The sequence below is a fragment of the Mobula hypostoma genome, chromosome 4 (assembly GCF_963921235.1).
Source record: "Mobula hypostoma chromosome 4, sMobHyp1.1, whole genome shotgun sequence".
Taxonomy (NCBI): domain Eukaryota; kingdom Metazoa; phylum Chordata; class Chondrichthyes; order Myliobatiformes; family Myliobatidae; genus Mobula; species Mobula hypostoma.
This window is the reverse complement of record NC_086100.1, coordinates 16,985,760-17,006,929: the sequence shown is the minus strand read 5'-3', so window position 1 is coordinate 17,006,929 and position 21,170 is coordinate 16,985,760. Positions and strand designations below refer to the sequence as shown.

Here is a 21,170-nt window from a genome sequence, read left to right as displayed (position 1 = left end):
TCCCTGGAGCGTAGAAGAATGAGGGGAGATTTGATAGAGGTATATAAAATTATGATGGGTATAGATAGAGTGAATGCAAGCAGGCTTTTTCCACTGAGGCAAGGGGAGAAATAAACCAGAGGACATGGGTTAAGGGTGAGGGGGGAAAAGTTTAAAGGGAACATTAGGGGCGGGGCTTCTTACAGAGAGTGGTAGGAGTATGGATTGAGCTGCCAGATGAGGTGGTAAATGCGGGTTCTTTTTTAAAATTTAAGAATAAATTGAACAGATACATGGATGGGAGTTATATGGAGGGATATGGTCCGTGTGCAGGTCAGTGGGACTAGGCAGAAAGTGGTTCGGCACAGCCAGGAAGGGCCAAAAGTCCTGTTTCTGTGCTGTAGTTTCTATGGTTCTGTGGTTCTACATCATTGCCATGTTATGTTTTGTAGATTTAAAACAGTAAACTAAATCAAAGGAAGACATGGGAGCTGTAAATGGGAGTTTAACTTCGTGTTTTAGCGAGGCACGCACGAATCGCATGGTAGCGTGATGATGTATGCAATTCCCATATTTATATATATAAATTGTAATGAATTTTATAAATGAACACGAATGCTTAATCAAATAATATATATACAAGATTATTCAAATATTAAATACACAACAATTATGTATTGCACTCTACTGCTACTGGAAAACAAAAAAAATCATGACATATTAAATTTGATTCTGATTCCTACTCAGTCGAAGCAATGCGCACAAAATGCTAGAGGAACTCAGCAGACCAAGCAGCATCTATGGAAAAGAGTATAGTCGACGTTTCGTGCTGAGACCCTTCATCACTATTTGGGCTGAAACGTCGACTATACTCTTTTCCATAGATGCTGCCTGGCCTGCTGAGTTCCTCCAGCATTCTGTGCGGGTTGTTTGGGTTTCCAGCATCTGTAGATTTCCTCTTGTTAGTGATTAGTATACCTTGGAGCTTTTTTTCCACCTAAAGTTTGTTTACTGGTTTAAATTAAAAGTTTCTCCACAGAAATTGAAAATTCATGATTAATTAGGTTATTTACTGTAAACGTTTAATTGTTGTGGTTATGTGTATATGTCTCATATTCCTCCACAAACTTCCCTGCAATATATATCTTTTATTGATTAAGAGGTTCGGCATTTTTACTTGGGAATATTTAGTGTTGGACAGTTCTCCAGCTGTTTCTCCTTTGGTATGTACTGTTCTTCAAGGATATTATGCCAGCATATCAACGTTCATGATCAGACCTCTAACAGATTGATAAGGAAAGGCAAAGGGACACCATGACTCAGGAGTTGCACTGTGAAACCCGGGTGAGACTACACTTGGAATATTGTGTTCATTTCTTTTTTTTTTAATCTTTTTATAAACATAATAACAGTGGTGATATAAAGAGATTGGAATTACATTATTGATAATAAACATATACAAGAGAAACTACAAATAGTAGAAGTGTAATAAACTTCCAAGCGCTTGATGTAATTAACCATGAAGAGAAAAAAAAGAAAAAGAAATAATATCACAAAGAAAACACCTCCCAAAAAAACAACAAAATACCAATTAGAACGAAACAGGGCTGAACCAATATATTAGATCGAATACATTCATTAATGTCATCAACTCCGCTCCTCTATTCATATATTCTAAGTTAATAAAAAGGATTCGGAAAAGGTCAAACTACATCATATGAAAATGTTGAATAAATGGCTTCCAAGTCTTTTCAAATTTAACCGAAGGATCAAAAATGACTCTTCTGATGTTTTCTAAATTTAAAAATGATATAGTTTGAAATGTAGTAGGAGGACTGGTCTCTTTCCAATTCAATAAAATGGACCTTCTGGCCATTAATGTAACAAATGTGATCATACGACAGGCTGAAGAGGATAAAGAGCTATGTTCCATCATTGGCAAACCAAAAATTGCTGTAATAGGATGGGGGTTGTAAATCAAAACGCAAAACTGTTGAAATGATATCAAAGATATCTTTCCAAAATTTTTCCAAGAGAGGGCAGGACCAGAACATATGAGTCACCTCAGAGTGACATCTGTCACAAATAGGATTTGTACGGGAGTAAAAATGAGCTAGTTTTTCTTTAGACATGTGGGCCCTATGCACTACCTTAAATTGTATCAGCATCTGTTTAACACATATAGAGGAAGAGCTAACTAATTGAAAAATTTTCTCCCATTTCTCTATAGGTACGTGAAGTTGAAGTTCCCTTTCCCATTCATTTTTAATTTTATCAGATATACCCGGCTGTATTTTCATAATTGTATCATAACTAGTTGTTATTAATCCCTTCTGATAAGGATTATTGTGTTCATTTCTGTTCGGCTCATTTTAGCAAGGATGTCAAAGCTTTAGAGAGGGTGCAGAAGACATTTACTAGGATTAGAGAGCATGAATTTCTTTAGCCGGTGGTCTGTGGAATTCATTGTTACAGATGGCCATGGAGGACAAGTCATTGGTGTATTCAAATAGGGTTTGATAGGTTCTTGATTAGTAAGGGTGTCAAAGATTATGGGGAGAAGGCAGGAAAAATGGGGTTGAATGGGAAAATAAATCAGCAATGATCAAATGATGGAGCCAAGTGACCTAATTCTGCTCCTACAGTATCTAGTCAAATGGAGCACTTAATGCTCTTTTGTGATACATAAATATTGAGTTGTTAAAATGAACTCTCAGAATGATAGAACAGGCACAGGCCATCTCCCCATGTCTGTCTCACTGTGATGCCAGCTTTAACCTAAGTCTATCTGCCAGCTTATGATCCTCATCTCTCATCTTCATCCGCCTTTAGAAATACCTCTTAAATGCCACAATAACATGGAACGAGGCCATTTGGCCCATCACACTTGCACTAGATTTCACCTGCTTTTAATGCAAATACCTGATCAGCCAATCATGTGGAAGCAACTCAATGCATAAAAGCAAGCAATCATGGTCAAGAGGTTCAGTTGTTGTTCAGACCAAGCATCAGAATGAGAAGAAATGTGACCTAAGTGACTTTGACCGTGGAATGATTGTCGGTGCCAGATGGGGTGGTTGAGTATCTCAGAAATTAATCTCCTGGAGTTTTCACACACAGTAGTCTTTAGAGTTTATAAAGAATGGTACAAAAAAACTCCAGTGAGCAGTAGTTCAATGGCCGAGAGAACCTTGTTAATGAGAGAGGTCAGAGGACAGTGGCTAGACTGGTTCAAACAGGAAGGCAGCAGTAACTCAAATGTTGTCACACCATATTACAACAGTAATGTGGAGAGGAGCGTTTCTGAACACACAACACATTAAACCTGGAGGTGGATGGGCCACAGCAGAAGACCACCAGTACCTAATAAAGTGGACCGAGTGTATTTCTTCCCTGACAAACAAGAGAAAATCTGCAGATGCTGGAAATCCAAGCAACACACCCAAAATGCTGGAGGAACTCATCAGCCCAGGCAACATCTATGGAAAAAAGTACATAGACACTATAGATACTGTTTTACTGCTGAGTTCTTCCTGCATTTTGTGTGTGGTACTTCTCCCAGCATCAGATCCACATTCCAAATCTGACTAATGCTTCTTGTGTAATGATATACATTTCCCTTATGTATGACCTCCTCAAATTCAAATCCAACAGCAGAATTTTAATGTAGGATCACAGTTACATGCTCATAGATTAGTGCAATAATATTCTATCCATAGTACACAAGAAATGAAATTTTGTAAGGGAACAAATATTAGTTTTGAGCATAAATATCCACTTTAAGCATCAGACACTGAATGCAATTATGAATAATCCCTGTTAGTAACAAACTATTGCTTGTTACAATGGCTTCTTAGCATACTAATTAAGATAATATACCCTGGTTAGAGAAATTTGTCTCTGATTACTGGTGCTACGAAAATGCAAGAAGATTAACCATTAGTTATACAGCTGTTCACTGATTCCATTGAGATGGAATAAGGTATTTGTCAGACTGTGCTTGGAGTACTGTGGGCAGTTTTGGGCCCCTTATGTAAGAAAGAATGTACTGGCATTGGAAAGAGTATAGAGGAGGTTCACAAGAATGATCCTAGGAATGAAAGGGTTAATTTAAACACAAACAACAGGAATTCTGCAGATGCTGGAAATTCAAGCAACATACATCAAGGTTGCTGGTGAACGCAGCAGGCCAAGCAGCATCTATAGGAAGAGGCGCAGTCGACGTTTCAGGCCGAGACCCTTCGTCAGGACTAACTGAAGGAAGAGTGAGTAAGGGATTTGAAAGCTGGAGGGGGAGGGGGAGATGCAAAATGATAGGAGAAGACAGGAGGGGGAGGGATAGAGCCGAGAGCTGGACAGGTGATAGGCAAAAGGGATACGAGAGGATCATGGGACAGGAGGCCTAGGGAGAAAGACGGGGGGGGGGTGACCCAGAGGATGGGCAAGAGGTATATTCAGAGGGACAGAGGGAGAAAAAGGAGAGTGAGAGAAAGAATGTGTGCATAAAAAGGAGTAACAGCTGGGGTACGAGGGGGAGGTGGGGCCTAGCGGAAGTTAGAGAAGTCAATGTTCATGCCATCAGGTTGGAGGCTACCCAGACGGAATATAAGGTGTTGTTCCTCCAACCTGAGTGTGGCTTCATCTTTACAGTAGAGGAGGCCGTGGATAGACATGTCAGAATGGGAATGGGATGTGGAATTAAAATGTGTGGCCACTGGGAGATCCTGCTTTCTCTGGCGGACAGAGCATAGATGTTCAGCAAAGCGGTCTCCCAGTCTGCTCTTTATGCACACATTCTTTCTCTCACTCTCCTTTTTCTCCCTCTGTCCCTCTGAATATACCTCTTGCCCATCCTCTGGGTCACCCCCCCCCCGTCTTTCTCCCTAGGCCTCCTGTCCCATGATCCTCTCGTATCCCCCTTTTGCCTATCACCTGTCCAGCTCTCGGCTCTATCCCTCCCCCTCCTGTCTTCTCCTATCATTTTGCATCTCCCCCTCCCCCTCCAGCTTTCAAATCCCTTACTCACTCTTCCTTCAGTTAGTCCTGACGAAGGGTCTCGGCCTGAAACGTCGACTGCGCCTCTTCCTATAGATGCTGCTTGGCCTGCTGCGTTCACCAGCAACCTTAATGAAAGGGTTAATGCAGGATGAGCTCTGGGCCTGTAATCACTGGAGTTTGAAAGACTGGGGGAGGGGATCTCATTGAAATCTATCAGATATTGAAAGGTCTGGATGGAGTGGATGTGGAGAAAATATTTCTGACAGTAAGGGAAGTCTAGGACCAGAGGCCACAGCTTCAGAATGCAAGGTTGTTCCTTTTGAACAGAGATGAGGAGGAATTTCTTTAGTCAGAGCTTGGTGAATTTCTGGAATTCATTGCCACAGATAGCTGTCAGGGCCAAGTCACTGGTTATATTTAAAGTGGAGATTGATAGGTTCTTGATTAGTAAAGGTGTTAAAGGTTAGGGGGAGAAGGTAGCAGAACTGGGCTGTGAGGAATAATAAATTAGACATTCTCTGTTATTAAATGGAACCATTATGGAATAGACTAACAGACTTAATAGTCCAAGTGGCCTAATTCTACTCCTATATCTTATGGTCTTAAATCAAACTCCGACATTAAGTACAAAATAAGTGAAGAAAAGTCCTTTTGAGCTCCATTTAGAGAAAGTGTTCTTATGCCATTCGATCTTCATTTGAGCTCCATTTTAGAAGATATTCTTACAGTATTCAATCTTCATTTACTGTGCTTTGGGTGATTCTTGACGTCATCTTTATGTCTGTGCTGTCTTCCTGCTTTTTGGTTATCTTGCTTCTGAAGGCCTTGCACAAGTAAATGTAAATTAAAGGATCCAGACAGATATTGGAGGCACACAGCCAGAGCCCCGTCTCTTTAATGTAGTACAGGGTGTTCTGTGTCCCGCAGTCCCTCACTTTGCCCATCTGGCTGAACGTGTACGGCAGTCGGACAAAATGGAATAGTGCAAAGCAAGTGAAGAAGACCTGCACGATGAGGAACACCTTGACTTTTGTCTTTCTCTGGGTTTGGCCATCTTTGCTTCTGGACTTTATATAGGACTTGTAGACCTTCTTGGATATTATGGTGTACAGCACAACCATAGTTATGCAGACCACCCAGAAGATGAACTGACAGATGTAATTTACAATGGCGTGCCATTTTATTCCAGCTGGGCTTTTCAGAGCCACACATTTCTTTACCAACTTTGCTGTTGGCTCCTTATTTGACAAGATCATATTGGGAACAGATAAAAGAAACATGGTGGTCCAAATTACTACTGACAGAATCTTGCTGAATCTAGACTTCTGAAAGCAAGATCTCCCAAAGGGCCTGGTGATCTTGAGGAAGCGATCCAAGCTTACCAGACCCAGAAGAATGATGCTAACATACATGGTGAAGTAGAAGATCACTGACGAAAAGCGACATACAAACCACCTCACCCGCCAGGGAGCCAGTTGGGTATCACTGAGGATCTTAAAAGGGAGTGTTAGAGTCATGAGAAAGTCGGCAGCAACGATGTTTTTCAGGAAAACGTTGAAGGTGGAGCTGCTCGGTATCTGTGAGAATATTCGGATGGCTAGACTGTTTAGGCCAATACTGGCAATGAAGAGGATGGTGTAGAGTACAGGGAACACAATCTGGGTGACCTGTGTATTTCGTATGCATTTGCCTGCAGAGGAACTATTCAGGTTGGAGATGTAATGGGAGGTATTCGTGTTGAAGTGGTCAATAGTGGCATACATTTTTGTGCTGCAAAACAAATAGAAGAAATTATTTGTCTGTTGTTCTTGACAGTGCCATCAATGCATTTTTTAAACAGCGTGGACTGACTTTGAACATTTTTGTCCAGGGACTTCCTGGAGCTAAAAAATTTGAATCAAAATCAAGATTAATTTTAATGTCACTGGTCTGTATCATGAAATTTGTTGTTATGCATCAGCAGAACATTGCAATACATAATCATTTTAAAAAACATAAATTACAATAAAAATGTATGTATAATTAAAACATCATCAGCATTATGTACTGTGTCGTATAACACAGATGATCATGGCAACCATGATTATTCTTGGCAAATTTTTCTACAAAAGTGGTTTGCCATTTGCTTGTTCTGAGCAGTGGCTTTACAAGATTGTCTGCCTAGTGTTAGTGATCACATAACCAGGACTTGTGATATGTACCAGCTGCTCATACGACCGTCCACCAGCTGCTCCTGTGGCTCCACATGACCCTGATCGGGGGGCTTGCCCAAGGGTGACCTGTCGGCTAGCAGAAGGAAGGAGTGCCTTACACCTCCTTTGGTAGAGACGTTTCTCCACCCTGCCATCCAATATATTTGGAGAGCAAAAGAAGAAGAAATAGTGAGATGGTGTATATGGCATCAAGGTCCATTCAGAAATCTGATAGTGGAGGGCAAGAAGCTGGTACTAAATTGTTGAGTGTGCCTCTTCAAGCTCCCATGTCACCTTCTTAAAGGTAGCAATGAGAAGTCCTGGGTGATAGGGGTCCTTAATGGGGCCTTTTTGAGGGATTGCCTTTTGAAGGTGTCATTGATGCTGGGGAGACTAATATCTATGTTGGAGATGACTGAGTTTGCAACTTCCTATAACTTTTCCAATCCTGTACAGTCGGCCGTCTATACCAGACATTGATGCACCAGTTAGAATGTTTTCCAAGGTACGTCAGTAGAAATTTGCAAGAGTATTTAGTGACATACCTAGTCTCCTCAAACTCCTAATGAAATATAGCCGCTGTCGTGCATTCTTTGTAACTACATTAATATGTAGTCACCCAGGAACTTGAAACTGCTCACCCTTTCCACTGCTGATCCCTCAGTGAGGACTGGTGTAGGTTCCCTTGACTCCCCCTTCCTGATGTCCATAATCAATTCCTTGGTTTTACTGATGTTGAGTGCAAGGTTGTTGTTGTGACACCCAACCAGCTGACCTAGCTCACTCCTGTACACCACCTCATCGCCATAAGAAATTCTGCCAACAATAGTTCTGTCATTGTCAAATTTATGGATGGTGTTTCAGCTGCACCTAGCCACACATTTGTGGTTTTAGGGAGAATACAGCAGTGAGCTAAGCACATTTGAGGTGCACCAATGTTGATTGTTAGCGAGGAGGAGATGTTATTTCTGATCTGCACAGGCTGTGGTCTCCCAAAGAGGAAGCCAAGAATTCAGTTGCAGAGCAAGATACAAGTTTTGAAGCTACTTGTCCTGATTTCCCAGGAATAATGCTTGCCACCCAAAGAAAATCAAAATGTAAAATAACAATGAAGGCCTTGTTGTTTTCTTTCATTTGTCTATATGATGCAGTGGATATCCCTGACAGTCCACTAGTTTCCACACAGATTGGTGCTGTTGTGGAAGCTGTAGAAGTTTACTAAAATTACAAAAGGGATATAGATTAGATATTGGTAAATATTAGACCGGTTGCAAATATGGGCAAAGAAATGGCAGATGGGGGTTATGGTGGCATGGTAGAATAGTGGTTAGCATAATGCTTTATAGTGCCAGCAATCAGGGTTTAATTCCCGCCTCTGTCTTTGAGTTTGTACGTTCTCCTCATGACTGTGTGGATTTCCCCCAGTTCCACCAGTCCACCAGTTTCCTCTTACATTCCAAAGATGTACAAGTTGATGAGGGAAAAGTTGGCTAATGTGGATTGGGAGCACAGGCTATTTGGTAGGACAGTTGAGGAACAGTGGAATACTTTCAAAGAGATTTTTCACAGTGCTCAACAAAAGTATATTCCAGTCAGAAGTAAGGACAGTAAGTGTGGGGAGAGCCAGCCTTGGATAACTTTTGTTTTTTTCAATCTCTTTATTAATTTTAGAATATATAAACAAAACATAGCAATGATACAAATAATAGGAGATAAATTGTTACACTTACAAACAGTAATTGTAAAGTCCAATATTGAAATTTGACAAAGCTCCCAATCATGTAAAACTAACAACGGATAAAACAGATCAAAAAAAAACTAAAAAAAAACATGAAAAAGAAAAAAAAACAAAACCAAAAAGAAAACCCCAACCCAAAAGAAAGACAAAATTAATCAACTAAACTAAAAGACTTGGGCAAATCTAAGAACTTAAAAATGAAAAAGAAGAAAACCTCAGTGCCAACGACTCCATTCCCCTCCAACAACAATACAGAGAAATAGAATAAGTTTGGAAATAAAGATATTACATTAAGTGAAAATGCTGATTGAATGGCCTCCAAGTTTTTTCAAACTTGATGGAAGGGTCATAAACTGCACTTCTAATTTTCTCCAAATTCAAACACACCATAGTTTGTGAAAACCAATGAAATACCTTAGGAGGATTAATCTCTTTCCAATTCAATAAAATAGACCTTCTGGCCATTAAAGTAAGAAATGCAATCATTCTTCGTGATGAAGAGGTTAAATTATTTAAATCTATCATTGGTAGTCCAAAAATAGCAGTAATTGGATGCGGTTGTAAGTCTATATTTAAAACCGTTGAAATAATATCAAAAATATCTTTCCAATATTTCTGCAACAGGGGACATGACCAAAACGTGTGGGTTAGAGAAACTATCTCAAAATGACATCTGTCACATATTGGATTAATATAAGAGTAATAACGAGATAGTTTATCTTTGGACACAGCCTTGGATAACTATGGAAATAAAAGATAGTATCAACTTAAAAGCTCGTGTACAAAGTCGCAAAGAGTAGTGGGAGGATTGGGAAAACTTTAAAAAGCAACAAAGAACAACTAAACAGGAAATAAGGAAAGTAAAGATAGAGTATGAAAGTAAATTAGAACAAAATATAAAAACAGATAGAAAAAGTTTTTATAAATATATAAAGCGGAAGAGGGTGGCTAAAGTCAACGTAGGTCCCTTGGTAGATGATAAGGGGAAATTGATATTGGGTGGTAAGGAAATGGCTGAGGCATTGAACGACTATTTTGTGTCGGTCTTCATGATGGAGGACATGTCTAATATGCCAAAGAAAGATGTTATGGACGAAATGGGAAGTGAGGGCCTCAGTAAAATCACTGTCACTAAAGAGATAGTGATGAGCAAACTAGAGGGCCTGAGGGTAGATAAGTCCCCTGGTCCTGATGGAATGCATCCTAGGGTGCTGAGGGAATTGGCAGAGGTTATAGTAGACGCGTTGGTAATCATTTACCAAAATTCTCCAGACTCTGGGCAGGTCCTGGCAGATTGGAAGACAGCAAGTGTCACGCCACTATTTTTTAAAAAGGATGTAGGCAAAAGACAGGCAACTATGGGCCAGTTAGCTTAACATCTGTAGTCAGGAAAATGCTTGAAGCTCTCATTAAGGAAGAAATAGTGAAACATTTAGAAAGGAGTGGTTCCATTAGACAGACACAGCATGGATTCAGAAAGGGCAGGTCCTGTATGACAAACTTACTGGAGTTCTTTGAAGACATAATGAGTGTAGTGGATAGAGGGGAACGGGTAGATGTCGTAGACTTGGATTTCCAGAAGGCGTTCGATAATGTGCCGCACAAGAGACTTATAAATAAGATATGGATGCATGGAGTTGGAGGGAGTGTATTGGCATGGATAGTGGATTGGTTAACCAATAGCAGGCAGACAGTTGGTATAAATGGGTGTTTCTCCGGTTGGCAGTCAGGGGTGAGTGGGCTGCCGCAGGGGTCGGTGCTGGGCCCGCAGCTGTTTACCATTTACATTGATGATTTGGAAGAGGGGACTGTGTGTAGTGTAGCAAACTTTGCTGATGATACTAACCTGAGTGGTAAAGCAAATTGTACAGAGGATGTGGAGAGTCTGCGAGGGATATAGATTGGTTAAATGAGTGGGCCAAGGTCTGGCAGATGGAATACAACGATGGTTAATGCGAGATCATCCGCTTTGGAAGGAATAGTAGAAGAGCAGATTATTATTTAAATGATGAAGGATTGCAGCATGCTGTTGTGCAGAGGGACTTGTGAGCGCTTGTGCATGAATCGCAAAAAGTTGGCTTGCAGGTACAACAGGTTATTAAGAAGGCAAATGGACTGTTGGCCTTCATTGCTAGAGGGATTGAATTCAAGAGCAGGGAGATCATGCTACAACTATACAGGGTACTGGTGAGGCCGCACCTGGAGTACTGTGTGCAGTTCTGGTCTCCATACATGAGGAAGGATATACTGGCTTTGGAGTCAGTGCAGAGGTTCACCAGGTTGATTCCAGAGATATAGGGGTTAACTTATGACTGTTTCCACGGATGCTGCCTGACCTGCTGAGTTCCTCCAGCGTGGTGTGCGTGTAAGTTATGAGGAGAGATTGAGTCGTCTGGGACTATATTCTCTGGAATTCAGAAGAATGAAAGGGGATCTTATAGAAACACAAAATTTTGAAAGGGATATATAAAATAGAAATAGGAAAGTTGTTTCCATTGGTAGGTGAGACTAGAACTAGGGGATATTGCCTCAAGATTCAGGGGAGAAGATTTAGGATGGAGATGAGGAGAAACTGTTTTTCCCGGAGAGTGGTGAATCCGTGGAATTCTCTGCCCAGGGAAGCAGTTGAGGCTTCTTCACTAAATATATTTAAAATATAGATTTTTACATAGTAGGGGAATTAAGGGTTATGGGGAAAAGGCAGGTAGATGGAGCTGAGTTTACGGACAGATCAGGCATGATCTTATTGAATGGCGGGGCAGGCTTGATGGGCCAGATGGCCTACTCCTCCTCCTATTTCTTATGTTCTTAAGTTAGGATTACTATGTCATGGGTATGCTATGTTGGTGCTGGAAAAATGACATCACTTGCGGACTGCCCCCAGCACATCCTCAGACTTTTTAGCAATTTATTTTTAAACCTGGCCAAATGTGTGAGAAACTGTACTTTGGAAGATCAAATGTAAAGGCACAATACACAATTAACTGTGCTGATGCTGAAAATGATCTGGGTGCAAGCCCGCAGTTTCCTGAAAGAAACCGCACAAGCTGATAGGGTGGTAAAGACAGGATGTGGCATGCTTGCTGTTATTAGTTGAGCATCAGGAAGTTACGTCACAGCTTTATAAAACTTTGGTTAGACTGCATCTGGAGTATTCCATTATGGGAAGGATGTGATGGATTTAGAGATGGTCGAGGAAATATTTACCAGGATGCTGCCTGCATTGGAGTGCATGGACTATTAGAAGAGGCTGGTGAACTTGGGTTGTTTTCTCTGGAGTGATGGAAGCTGAAGGGAGATCAAAGAGGTTATAAGATTATGAGGAGAAGGGATTGAGTAAACAGCCAGTATCTTTCACTCAGAGTCACCATGTCAAATATGAGAGAGAATCCATTAAGGGTGAGAGGGGGTAGGTTCAAAGGAGATGTGTGGGGAATGTTTTTCTACGATGAGTAGTCAATGTCTGGTATGTGTTACAAGGAGTGGTGGTAGAGGCAAATGGGACAGGAATGCTTAAGGGGCTCTTAGTGTGCAGAGTATATAGAGATTTGGACATGGTTTGGGGTGTAGGCAGAAGGAATTAGTTTAGTTGGGTGTTTAACTGGTCTGGCACAGCATCATGGGCAAATGACTTGTTCCTGTGCTGTACTGTCCTGTGTTCTATGTTCTGTCTTCCCTCATGGAGTGCAGACACACCCAGGTTTTGAAACCACACCCGTAAATAAAGGACACTTACTTCTGCAAAATTATGGGCAAAGAAATGGCAGATTTGCCAATTTCTGTTACAAATTATAAAAGTAAGTCTCTCCTAAGGAGAATGAGGTGGAAAGACCGTAAGACAGAGAAGCAGAATTAGGCCATTCAGCCCTTCTGGGTTGCTCAATCCTACACAACTATGGTGCTTCCTTGATTATAAGGTATTGTCTGGATGGTATAATTGTTTAGTAAAACCCGTGAGATGGTGCAGATGTTTCTACTTTCTCATTTCTTCATACATACAGCTATACGCTGTTCTATTATCTGTTACCCAACAACTTAAGACCATAAAATATAGGTGCAGAATTAGGCCATTCGGCCATCGAATCTGCTCCACCGGCCATCGAATCTGCTCCACCATTCCATCATGGCTGATTTGCTTTCCCTCTCATTCTCCTGCCTTCTCCAGTAAACTTTGACAGCCTTACTAATCAAAATCTTATCAACCTCCGCTCTAAATACACCCAATGACTTGGCCTCCACAGCTGTCTGTGGCAATGAATTCCACAGATCCACCACACTCATTTGGTTGCTCCACTCATTTAAAGACTCTTTTATCCTGTTATTTCATACTTGTTATTTATTGCTATTTATTACCTATCTGCATTTGCACAGTTTGATTACAATTTACAGTTCTGTATGTTTATAGTTTACAGATGCTGTTTACATTTACCGTCCTACAAATTTGCTAAGTATGCCCGCAGAAAAGCAATCTCAGGGTTGTACGTGGTGACATGTATGTACTCTCATAATATATTTTACTTTGAACTTTGAACGTTGAACACTCTGGCGAAAGAAATTCCTCTTCACCTCTGTTCTAAAGGGATATCCTTCTTTTCTGGGTTTGTGCCCTCTGGTCCTAGACACGCCAGCTATAGGGGACATCCTCTCCACGTCCACACTATCTAGGCCTTTCCATAGAAACATAGAAAACCTACAGCACAATACAGGCCCTTCGGCCCATGATGCTGTGCCGAACATGTACTTATTTTAGAAATTATCTAAGGTTATCCATAACCCTCTATTTTTCTGAGCTCCATGTACCTGTCCAGGAGTCTCTTAAAAGACCCTATCATATCCGCCTCCACCACGGATGTCGCCGGCAGCCCATTTCACACGGTCACCACCCTGATATCTCTCCTGTACCTACTTCCAAGCACCTTAAAACTGTGCCCTCTCATGATAACCACTAGAGCTCCGGGAAAAAGCCTCTGACTATCCACACGATCAATGCCTCTCATCATCTTATACATCTCTATCAGGTCACCTCTCATCCTCCGTCACTCCAAGGAGGAAAGGCTAAGTTCACTCAACCATGTTCAAAAGCAATATTCAAAAAATTTCTATGAGATTCTCCCATATTCTTCTAAACTCCAGCAAGTACAGGTATCAAACACTCCTCATACAAACATTAGCTTCTGCTAGATTTCTATAGAATCTCTGCGTTCAAATGTGCCAATGCTTGTGTTGGCAGAGAGCTTTGATCCCGCGTTTAGCTTTAGAGAAACGTTTCTTTAGTCAGAGCAATATTAAGTGGGTTGTGACAATATATCATCCCAAGCATTTACTTACATACAGATTCAAATATGATTTGTTCTGTAGATGGTTTGCTGGAAATACTTTACTTCCTTGGCTACAATAGTGTGTTTCTCTATTTGTTTAAAAGGGCCAAATTGTTCCATGGCAACACACACAAAATGCTGGAGGAACTCAGCAGGTGAGACTGCACCTATCGAAATGAATGAACCGTGGATGTTTAGGGCTGAGACCCTTCTTCGGAACTGCTCACCAAATGGGTTGGGTTGGGATATCACTGTCTTCTGTTGTAATTGATTTGAGCTATCACCGAGTCAAATGTATTTGACGAATTGAAATTGGAATTGTCGCATGCACTGGGGTACCGTGAAAAGCTTGCCTGCATGCGGTTCATAAAGATCAGATCATTACGCAGTGCTGAGGTAGAATAAGATAAGACAAGACAGTATAGAATAAAGTGCAGCAGCTACAGAGAAAGTGCAGTGCAGACAGGCAATAGGGTGCGTGATCATAACAAGGCGGTTTGTGAAGTCGTGGGTCTAAGACTACTAGGAAACTATTTAATAGCTTATATCAGTGGTAAGCCAGCTGCTACGTGCTTTCAGGTTGAGATCAAGCTAGATATTACTGTAACTTTCAATTCTGTTAGTTAATGCAGCTCCAACTTTTGAATAAGGAGTTTGCTGTTTCCTATTTCACTCACTGAAGAAAGAGGATGTGAGATGTTGCATTTTGTGAGAACAAGCCAGGGTAGGAATTTCCCGGCAAGTGGTAGCTCATTGAGAAGTGCAGAAGAACAGAGGGATCTGGGAATATAGACTAATAATCCCTTGAAAGCGGTGTCACAGGTAGTAATGAAAGCTTTTGGCACATTGGCCTTCATAAATCAAAACATCAAGTTGGGAGTTGGGATTTCATGATGAAATTCTATAAGATGATGGTAAAGCCCAATTAGTAGTATTGTGTGCAGTTTTGGTCACCTACCTACAGGACAGAAGAAAACAAGGTTGAAGGAGTGCAGAGAAATTTACAAGAATATTGCTGGGACTTCAGGACCTGAATTATAGGGAAGAGTTGAATAGGTTAAGACTTTGTTTCCCAGAGCGTAGAAGAATGAGGTGAGATTTGATGGAGGTATACAAAATTATGAGGGGTAGACTGGGTAAATGCAAGCAGGCTTTTTCCACTGAGGTTCGGTGAGATTAGAACTAGAGGTCATGGGTTAAGGTTGAAAGCGGAAATGTTTAAAGGGAACATGAGGGGGAACTTCTTCAGTCAGAGGGTGGTACAAGTGTGGAACGAGCTGCCAGTGGAAGTGGTGGATGTGGGTTCAATTTCAAAATTTAAGAGAAATTTGGGTAGGTACATGGATAGGAGAGGTATCATAGAAATAGAGAAAACTTACAGCACAATACAGGCCCTTCGGCCCACAGAGTTGTGCCGAACATGCCCCTACCTTAGAAATTACTAGGCTTACCTGTAGCCCTCTATTTTACTAAGCTCCATGTACCTATCTAAAAGTCTCTTAAAAGACCCGATGGTGCCCACCTCCACCACCGTTGCTGGCAGCCCATTCCACGCACTCACCATCTCTGAGTAAAAATACTTACTCCTGACATCTCCTCTGTACCTACTCCCCCGCACCTTAAACCTGTGTCCTCTTGTGGCAACAATTTCAGCCCTGGGAAAAAGCCTCTGACTATCCACACGATCAATGCCTCTCATCATCTTATACATCTCTATCAGGTCACCTCTCATTCCCCGTCACTCCAAGGAGAAAAAGCCGAGTTCACTCAACCTATTCTCATAAGGCATGCTCCCCAATCCAGGCAACATCATTGTAAATCTCCTCTGCACCTTTTCTTCAGCACCACATCCTTCCTGTAGCGAGGCGACCAGAACTGAACACAGTACTCCAAGTGTGGTCTGACCAGGGTCCTAGATAGCTGCAACGTTACCTCTCGGCTCTTAAATTCAATTCCACGATTCATGAAGGCCAATACACTGTACGCCTTCTTAACCACAGAGTCAACCTGCGCAGCTGCTTTGAGTGTCCTATGGACTTGGACCCCAAGGTCCCTCTGATCCTCCATACTGCCAAGAGCCTTACCGTTAATACTATGTTCTGCCATCATATTTGACCGACCAAAATGAACCACTTCACTCTTATCTTGGTTGAACTCCATCTGCCACTTCTCAGCCCAGTTTTGCATCCTATCAATGTCCTGCTGTACCTTCTGACAGCCCTTCACACTATCCACAACACCTCCAACCTTTGTGTCATCAGCAGACTTACTTAACCCATCCCTCCACTTACTCATCCAGGTCATTTATTAAAATCACGAAGAGTAAGGGTCCCAGAACAGATCCCTGAGGCACACCACTGGTCACCGACCTCCATGCAGAATATGACCCGCCTACAACCACTCTTTGCCTTCTGTGGGCAAGCCAGTTCTGGATCCACAAGGCAATGTCCCCTTGGATCCCATGCCTCCTTACTTTTTCAATAAGCCTTGCATGGGGTACCTTATCAAATGATTTGCTGAAATCCATATACGCTACATCTACTGTTCTTCCTTCTTCAATGTGTTTAGTCACATCCTCAAAAAACTCAATCAGGCTCGTAAGGCATGCTGACCGCTCCTAATCATATTATACCTCTCCAAATCTTCATAAATCCTGCCTGTCAGGATCTTCTCCAACAACTTACCAACCACTGAGGTAAGACTCACTGGTCTATAATTTCCTGGGCTATCTCTACTCCCTTTCTTGAATAAAGGAACAACATCTGCAACCCTCCAATCCTCCGGAACCTCTCCCATCCCCATTGATGATGTAAAGATCATCGCCAGAGGCTCAGCAACTCCTTCCTCGCCTCTCACAGTAGCCTGGGGTACTTCTCATCGTGTCCCGGGGACTTATCCAACTTGATGCTTTCCAAAAGCTCCAACATATCCTCTTTCTTAATATCTACATGCTCAAGCTTTTCAGTCCGCTGCAAGTCATCACTACAATCACCAAGATCCTTTTCCAAAGTGAATACTGAAGTAAAGTATTGATTAAGTACCTCTGCTATTTCCTCTGGTTCCATACATACTTTCCCACTGTCACACTTGATAGGTCCTATTCTTTCACGTCTTATCCTCTTGCTCTTCACATACTTGTAGAATGCTGTGGGGTTTTCCTTAATCCTGCCTGCTAAAGCCTTCTCATGACCCCTTCTGGCTCTGCTAATTTCCTTCTTAAGCTCCTTCCTACTAGCCTTATAATCTTCTGGATCTCTAACATTACCTAGCTCTCTGAACCTTTTGTAAGCTTTTCTTTTCTTCTTGACTGGATTTATTACAGCCTTTGTACACCACAGTTCCTGTACTCTACCATAACTTCCCTGTCTCATTGGAACGAACCTATGCAGAACTCCACACAAATATCTCCTGAACATTTGCCACATTTCTTCCGTACTTTTCCCTGAGAACATCTGTTTACAATTTAAGCCTCCAATTTCCTGCCGGATAGCCTCATAATTCCCCTTCCTCCAATTAAATTGTTTTCTAACTTGTCTGTTCCTATCTCTCCCCAATGCTATCGAGGTCTGTGGTTCAGTTACAGGTCAATGGGACTAGGCAGAACAATAGTTTGTCATGGACTAGATGGGCTGAAAGGTCTGTTTCTGTGCTGCAGTGTTCCGTGACTCTATAACTGGACTAATTCACTTGAAAAGAATTGAAGCGTGTTTACACCAGTAACCCCATAAGGTTTCACAATGCTTCTGGGTAATTAATTAGCTCCTGTTTGGTGCAGTGCTTGGACAATTCTATGGTGGGTAAATGAAGATATTTCTTGTATTTACTTCCAATCACTTTCAGCATTTAATTCATAGAACTTTACAGTACTAATAGTCCCTGAAGCCTACCTAATCCTTGCCAATATGTTTCTCTGCCTAGTCCCAAGTACCCGTAGCAGGACAAAAGCCCTTCATAGCCCAGCCATCCATGTACTTTTTCCAAACTTCTCTTAAGTATTAAAATCGAGCCCTCATCCACCACTTCCACTGGCAGCTCATTCTATCGACTCACCACCCTCCGAGTGAAGAAGTTCCCCCTCATGTTCCCCTTAAGCATCTCACCTTTTACCTTTAAACTGTGACCTCTCGTTCTAGGCTCACACAAGCAGAGGAGGAAAAGCCTCCATGTATTTACCCGATCTGTACCTCTCACGATTTTGTATACCTCTATAAAATGTCTCTTCAATATACACATGAATATTAAACTAATCTCTACCCTCTCTAATCTCAAATAAAAATACATAGATTGTCATATTTACATGGAGGCATAACAGTGAAATACGCCATTTGCGTCAAGGAAGAACACTGTCCAAGGATTGCTGGGGGTGACCCACAAGTGTCATCATGCTTCCAGCGCCAACATAGCATGCCCACAATTTACTAATCCAAACCTGTATGGTTTTTGGATAATGGAGGAAACCAGAGCAGCTGGAGGAAATCCACGTGGTCAAGGCGAGAACATATGGTCAGAGAGAGTGACCTCAGGTTGCTGGAGCTGCATTAGCATTACGCTACCATGCCCCGCCATAAAAAGAATTTTCTTGTGCCTACACTGTGTTTAATGGGCGTGTAATTTCCCTTTTTGAATTTATTAATAGAGCTAAAGAGGAGAATTTTACTTCCATAAAACACAGTGTGGGCAAGAAGATTTCACAGATGTTTATAAGAACTGTCTCAGTCTCTGTACAATAACCCCGCTGTATCTGTTCCTGCATTTCTTTTAACATTGTACTGATTGGCTGCTTATCGCACATTCTACCCTTCCCACGGAGATTCCACATTTGGATCTTCTGCGCTAAATTGTCACCCGTCTAGTCTGCCCAGTATTCCAGTCTGTCAGTGCTCTGCAAGAGTCTACTGCTCCCCTCCTTGCTGTCTGCTGGTAATTAATCTTGCACCATCAGTGGACTTGGAAATTATATCCTGTTTACCTCGAGGGTTGTTAATGTGAATCAGAAAAAAAATCATAGAGCTTTAGCCTTCGGCATTTTATGTGGTTAACTGTTCAGAACTTGCTTATCGCACATTATAAAGAATTTTCCAATACCAATAAGCCATATTTGCATTTGAGTTCCTTCGCCGTCAATTAAATGCAGAATTTGAGTAAGTCGAATTAATTTTTCCATTCCCTTAACAGTTATAATTGTGTTGCTCTTTGAGAATAAGATGTTTCCCTTCCTTCTCTTCTGACCCCTCGTTATCAACTATATAAATGTTAATAAATTGTACTTACAATTCGTGTGAAGGGTTGAGAGCTTTCCTTATTTCTTGAGTACCTAAGAGCTCTGGCGATACAAACTTCCTCCCCACAACCCCTAGCACCAATGTTATCTTCTGATTGGTTTTTAGTTTCTTGTTTCATACTGTGGTTTTCCATTTCCCTGTTGGCTGTCACAATAGCATCACAGTGGACTATAGTGCTTAGCTTTTGTATTTTGTTTACTAACTGCATAATTGTTGAAGGATTTGCAAGTCTTCCCACATCTATTTCTGAAATGTTGAGGTGATTTTCCAAGCAACTAAGGTGTGTCATTGAATTCTGATCAATTTGTCTCATCTCTAACTTGTGCAGTCATCCAATGTGCTTTCTTAAACATTATGGGGAAGTAAGGTGGCACGGTAGCAGAATGGTTGACGTAGCACTTTACTGTACCAGCGGACCTGGGTTTAATTCCCTCCACTGTCGTTCTCCCTGTGAACTGCATGGATTTCCTCCAGGTGCTCCGGTTTCCTCCCACAGTCCAAAGATGTACTGGTTAATAGGTTAATTGAACATAGAACAATGTTGTGCCGACCCTCAAACCCTGCCTCCCATATAACCCCCCCACCTTAAATTCCTCCATATACCTGTCTAGTAGTCTCTTAAACATCACGAGTGTGTCTGCCTCCACCACTGACTCAGGCAATGCATTCCACGCACCAACCACTCTCTGAGTAAAAAACTTTCCTCTAATATCCCCCTTGAACTTCCCACCCCTTGCCTTAAAGCCATGTCCTCTTGTATTGAGCAGTGGTGCCCTGGGGAAGAGGTGCTGGCTATCCACTCTATCTATTCCTCTTATTATCTTGTACACCTCTATCATATCTCCTCTCATCCTCCTTCTCTCCAATGAGTAAAGCCCTAGATCCCTTAATCTCTGATCTTAATGCATACTCCCTAAACCAAGCAACATCCTGGTAAATCTTCTCTGTACCCTTTCCAATGCTTCCACATCCTTCCTACAGTGAGGCGACCAGAACTGGACATTATAATTTGGTCATCATAATTTTTCCCGTGAATAGGCTAGGGTTAAATTAGGGGCTGCTGGGCGGCTAGGCTTGAAGGTACAGAGGCGCTTATGCTCAACAAATAAATAAATAACTCGTGACATAATTCATCCTCAAGATACCCTGACCCATTTCTGCTTCAATAGTAGACTCTGAATGTCTCATGTCCATTGCCGTGATTGTGAAATTAACATTGTTAATGAACTTTGTTCTGCAAAGTAAAGGGGAAATTTGCTCATGTGAAAACAGCTGACTTGAGGAAGGTTACTTTAAAAACTGATGTTCATAGTTTTGAACTGCTTGCAATTTTTTTGTTAAAACGTGTAATTCTTCAAAGATGTAATGGGAACTTCAGAGTAGGATTTGCTGCCTTTGTGAAAATCCTCAAAACAAGTTGGCTGGTGTGTATTGTGTAACTTGATGGAAAAATACTATTTAATAGTTATTCAGTCAGATTTCAGTGAGAAGAAAACAACACTCTGAAGTTTGTGAAATTATCATCTTGAGGAGTGTTGTGCTGCATAAGTGAGTAAGATACCATTCTTCAAAGTTCAAAGTACATTTATTATAGAGGTACGTATAAATTAACTATAGACCAGTTAGTCTCACATCAATATTTGGGAATTTAATGCAGAGAATT

The 21,170-nt window shown here is 41.4% G+C and overlaps 3 protein-coding genes across 5 annotated transcripts in view; 1 reads left to right on the top strand and 2 right to left on the bottom strand.

Annotated features, from left to right (window-relative positions):
• LOC134345141 (P2Y purinoceptor 14-like) overlaps positions 1-19,573 on the bottom strand; it is a 40,151-nt gene extending 20,578 nt beyond the window's left edge. The window contains exon 1 of one of the 2 annotated variants that reach the window (XM_063045341.1): positions 19,497-19,573. The gene's annotated coding sequence lies outside the window, so the exon portion shown is untranslated. The remainder of the gene's footprint in view (positions 1-19,496) is intronic. The other variant, XM_063045343.1, reaches the window with a different exon arrangement.
• LOC134345137 (mediator of RNA polymerase II transcription subunit 12-like protein) overlaps positions 1-21,170 on the top strand; it is a 709,294-nt gene that overhangs the window by 417,704 nt on the left and 270,420 nt on the right. The window lies entirely within an intron of this gene.
• Positions 5,075-19,560, bottom strand: LOC134345145 (P2Y purinoceptor 13-like). Its single transcript, XM_063045349.1, has 2 exons — positions 19,497-19,560; positions 5,075-6,747 (listed from the first exon to the last, which is right to left on the bottom strand). Exon 2 carries the CDS (start codon positions 6,738-6,740, stop codon positions 5,709-5,711), a length of 1,032 nt encoding a protein of 343 aa, XP_062901419.1. The 5' UTR covers positions 6,741-6,747; positions 19,497-19,560; the 3' UTR covers positions 5,075-5,708.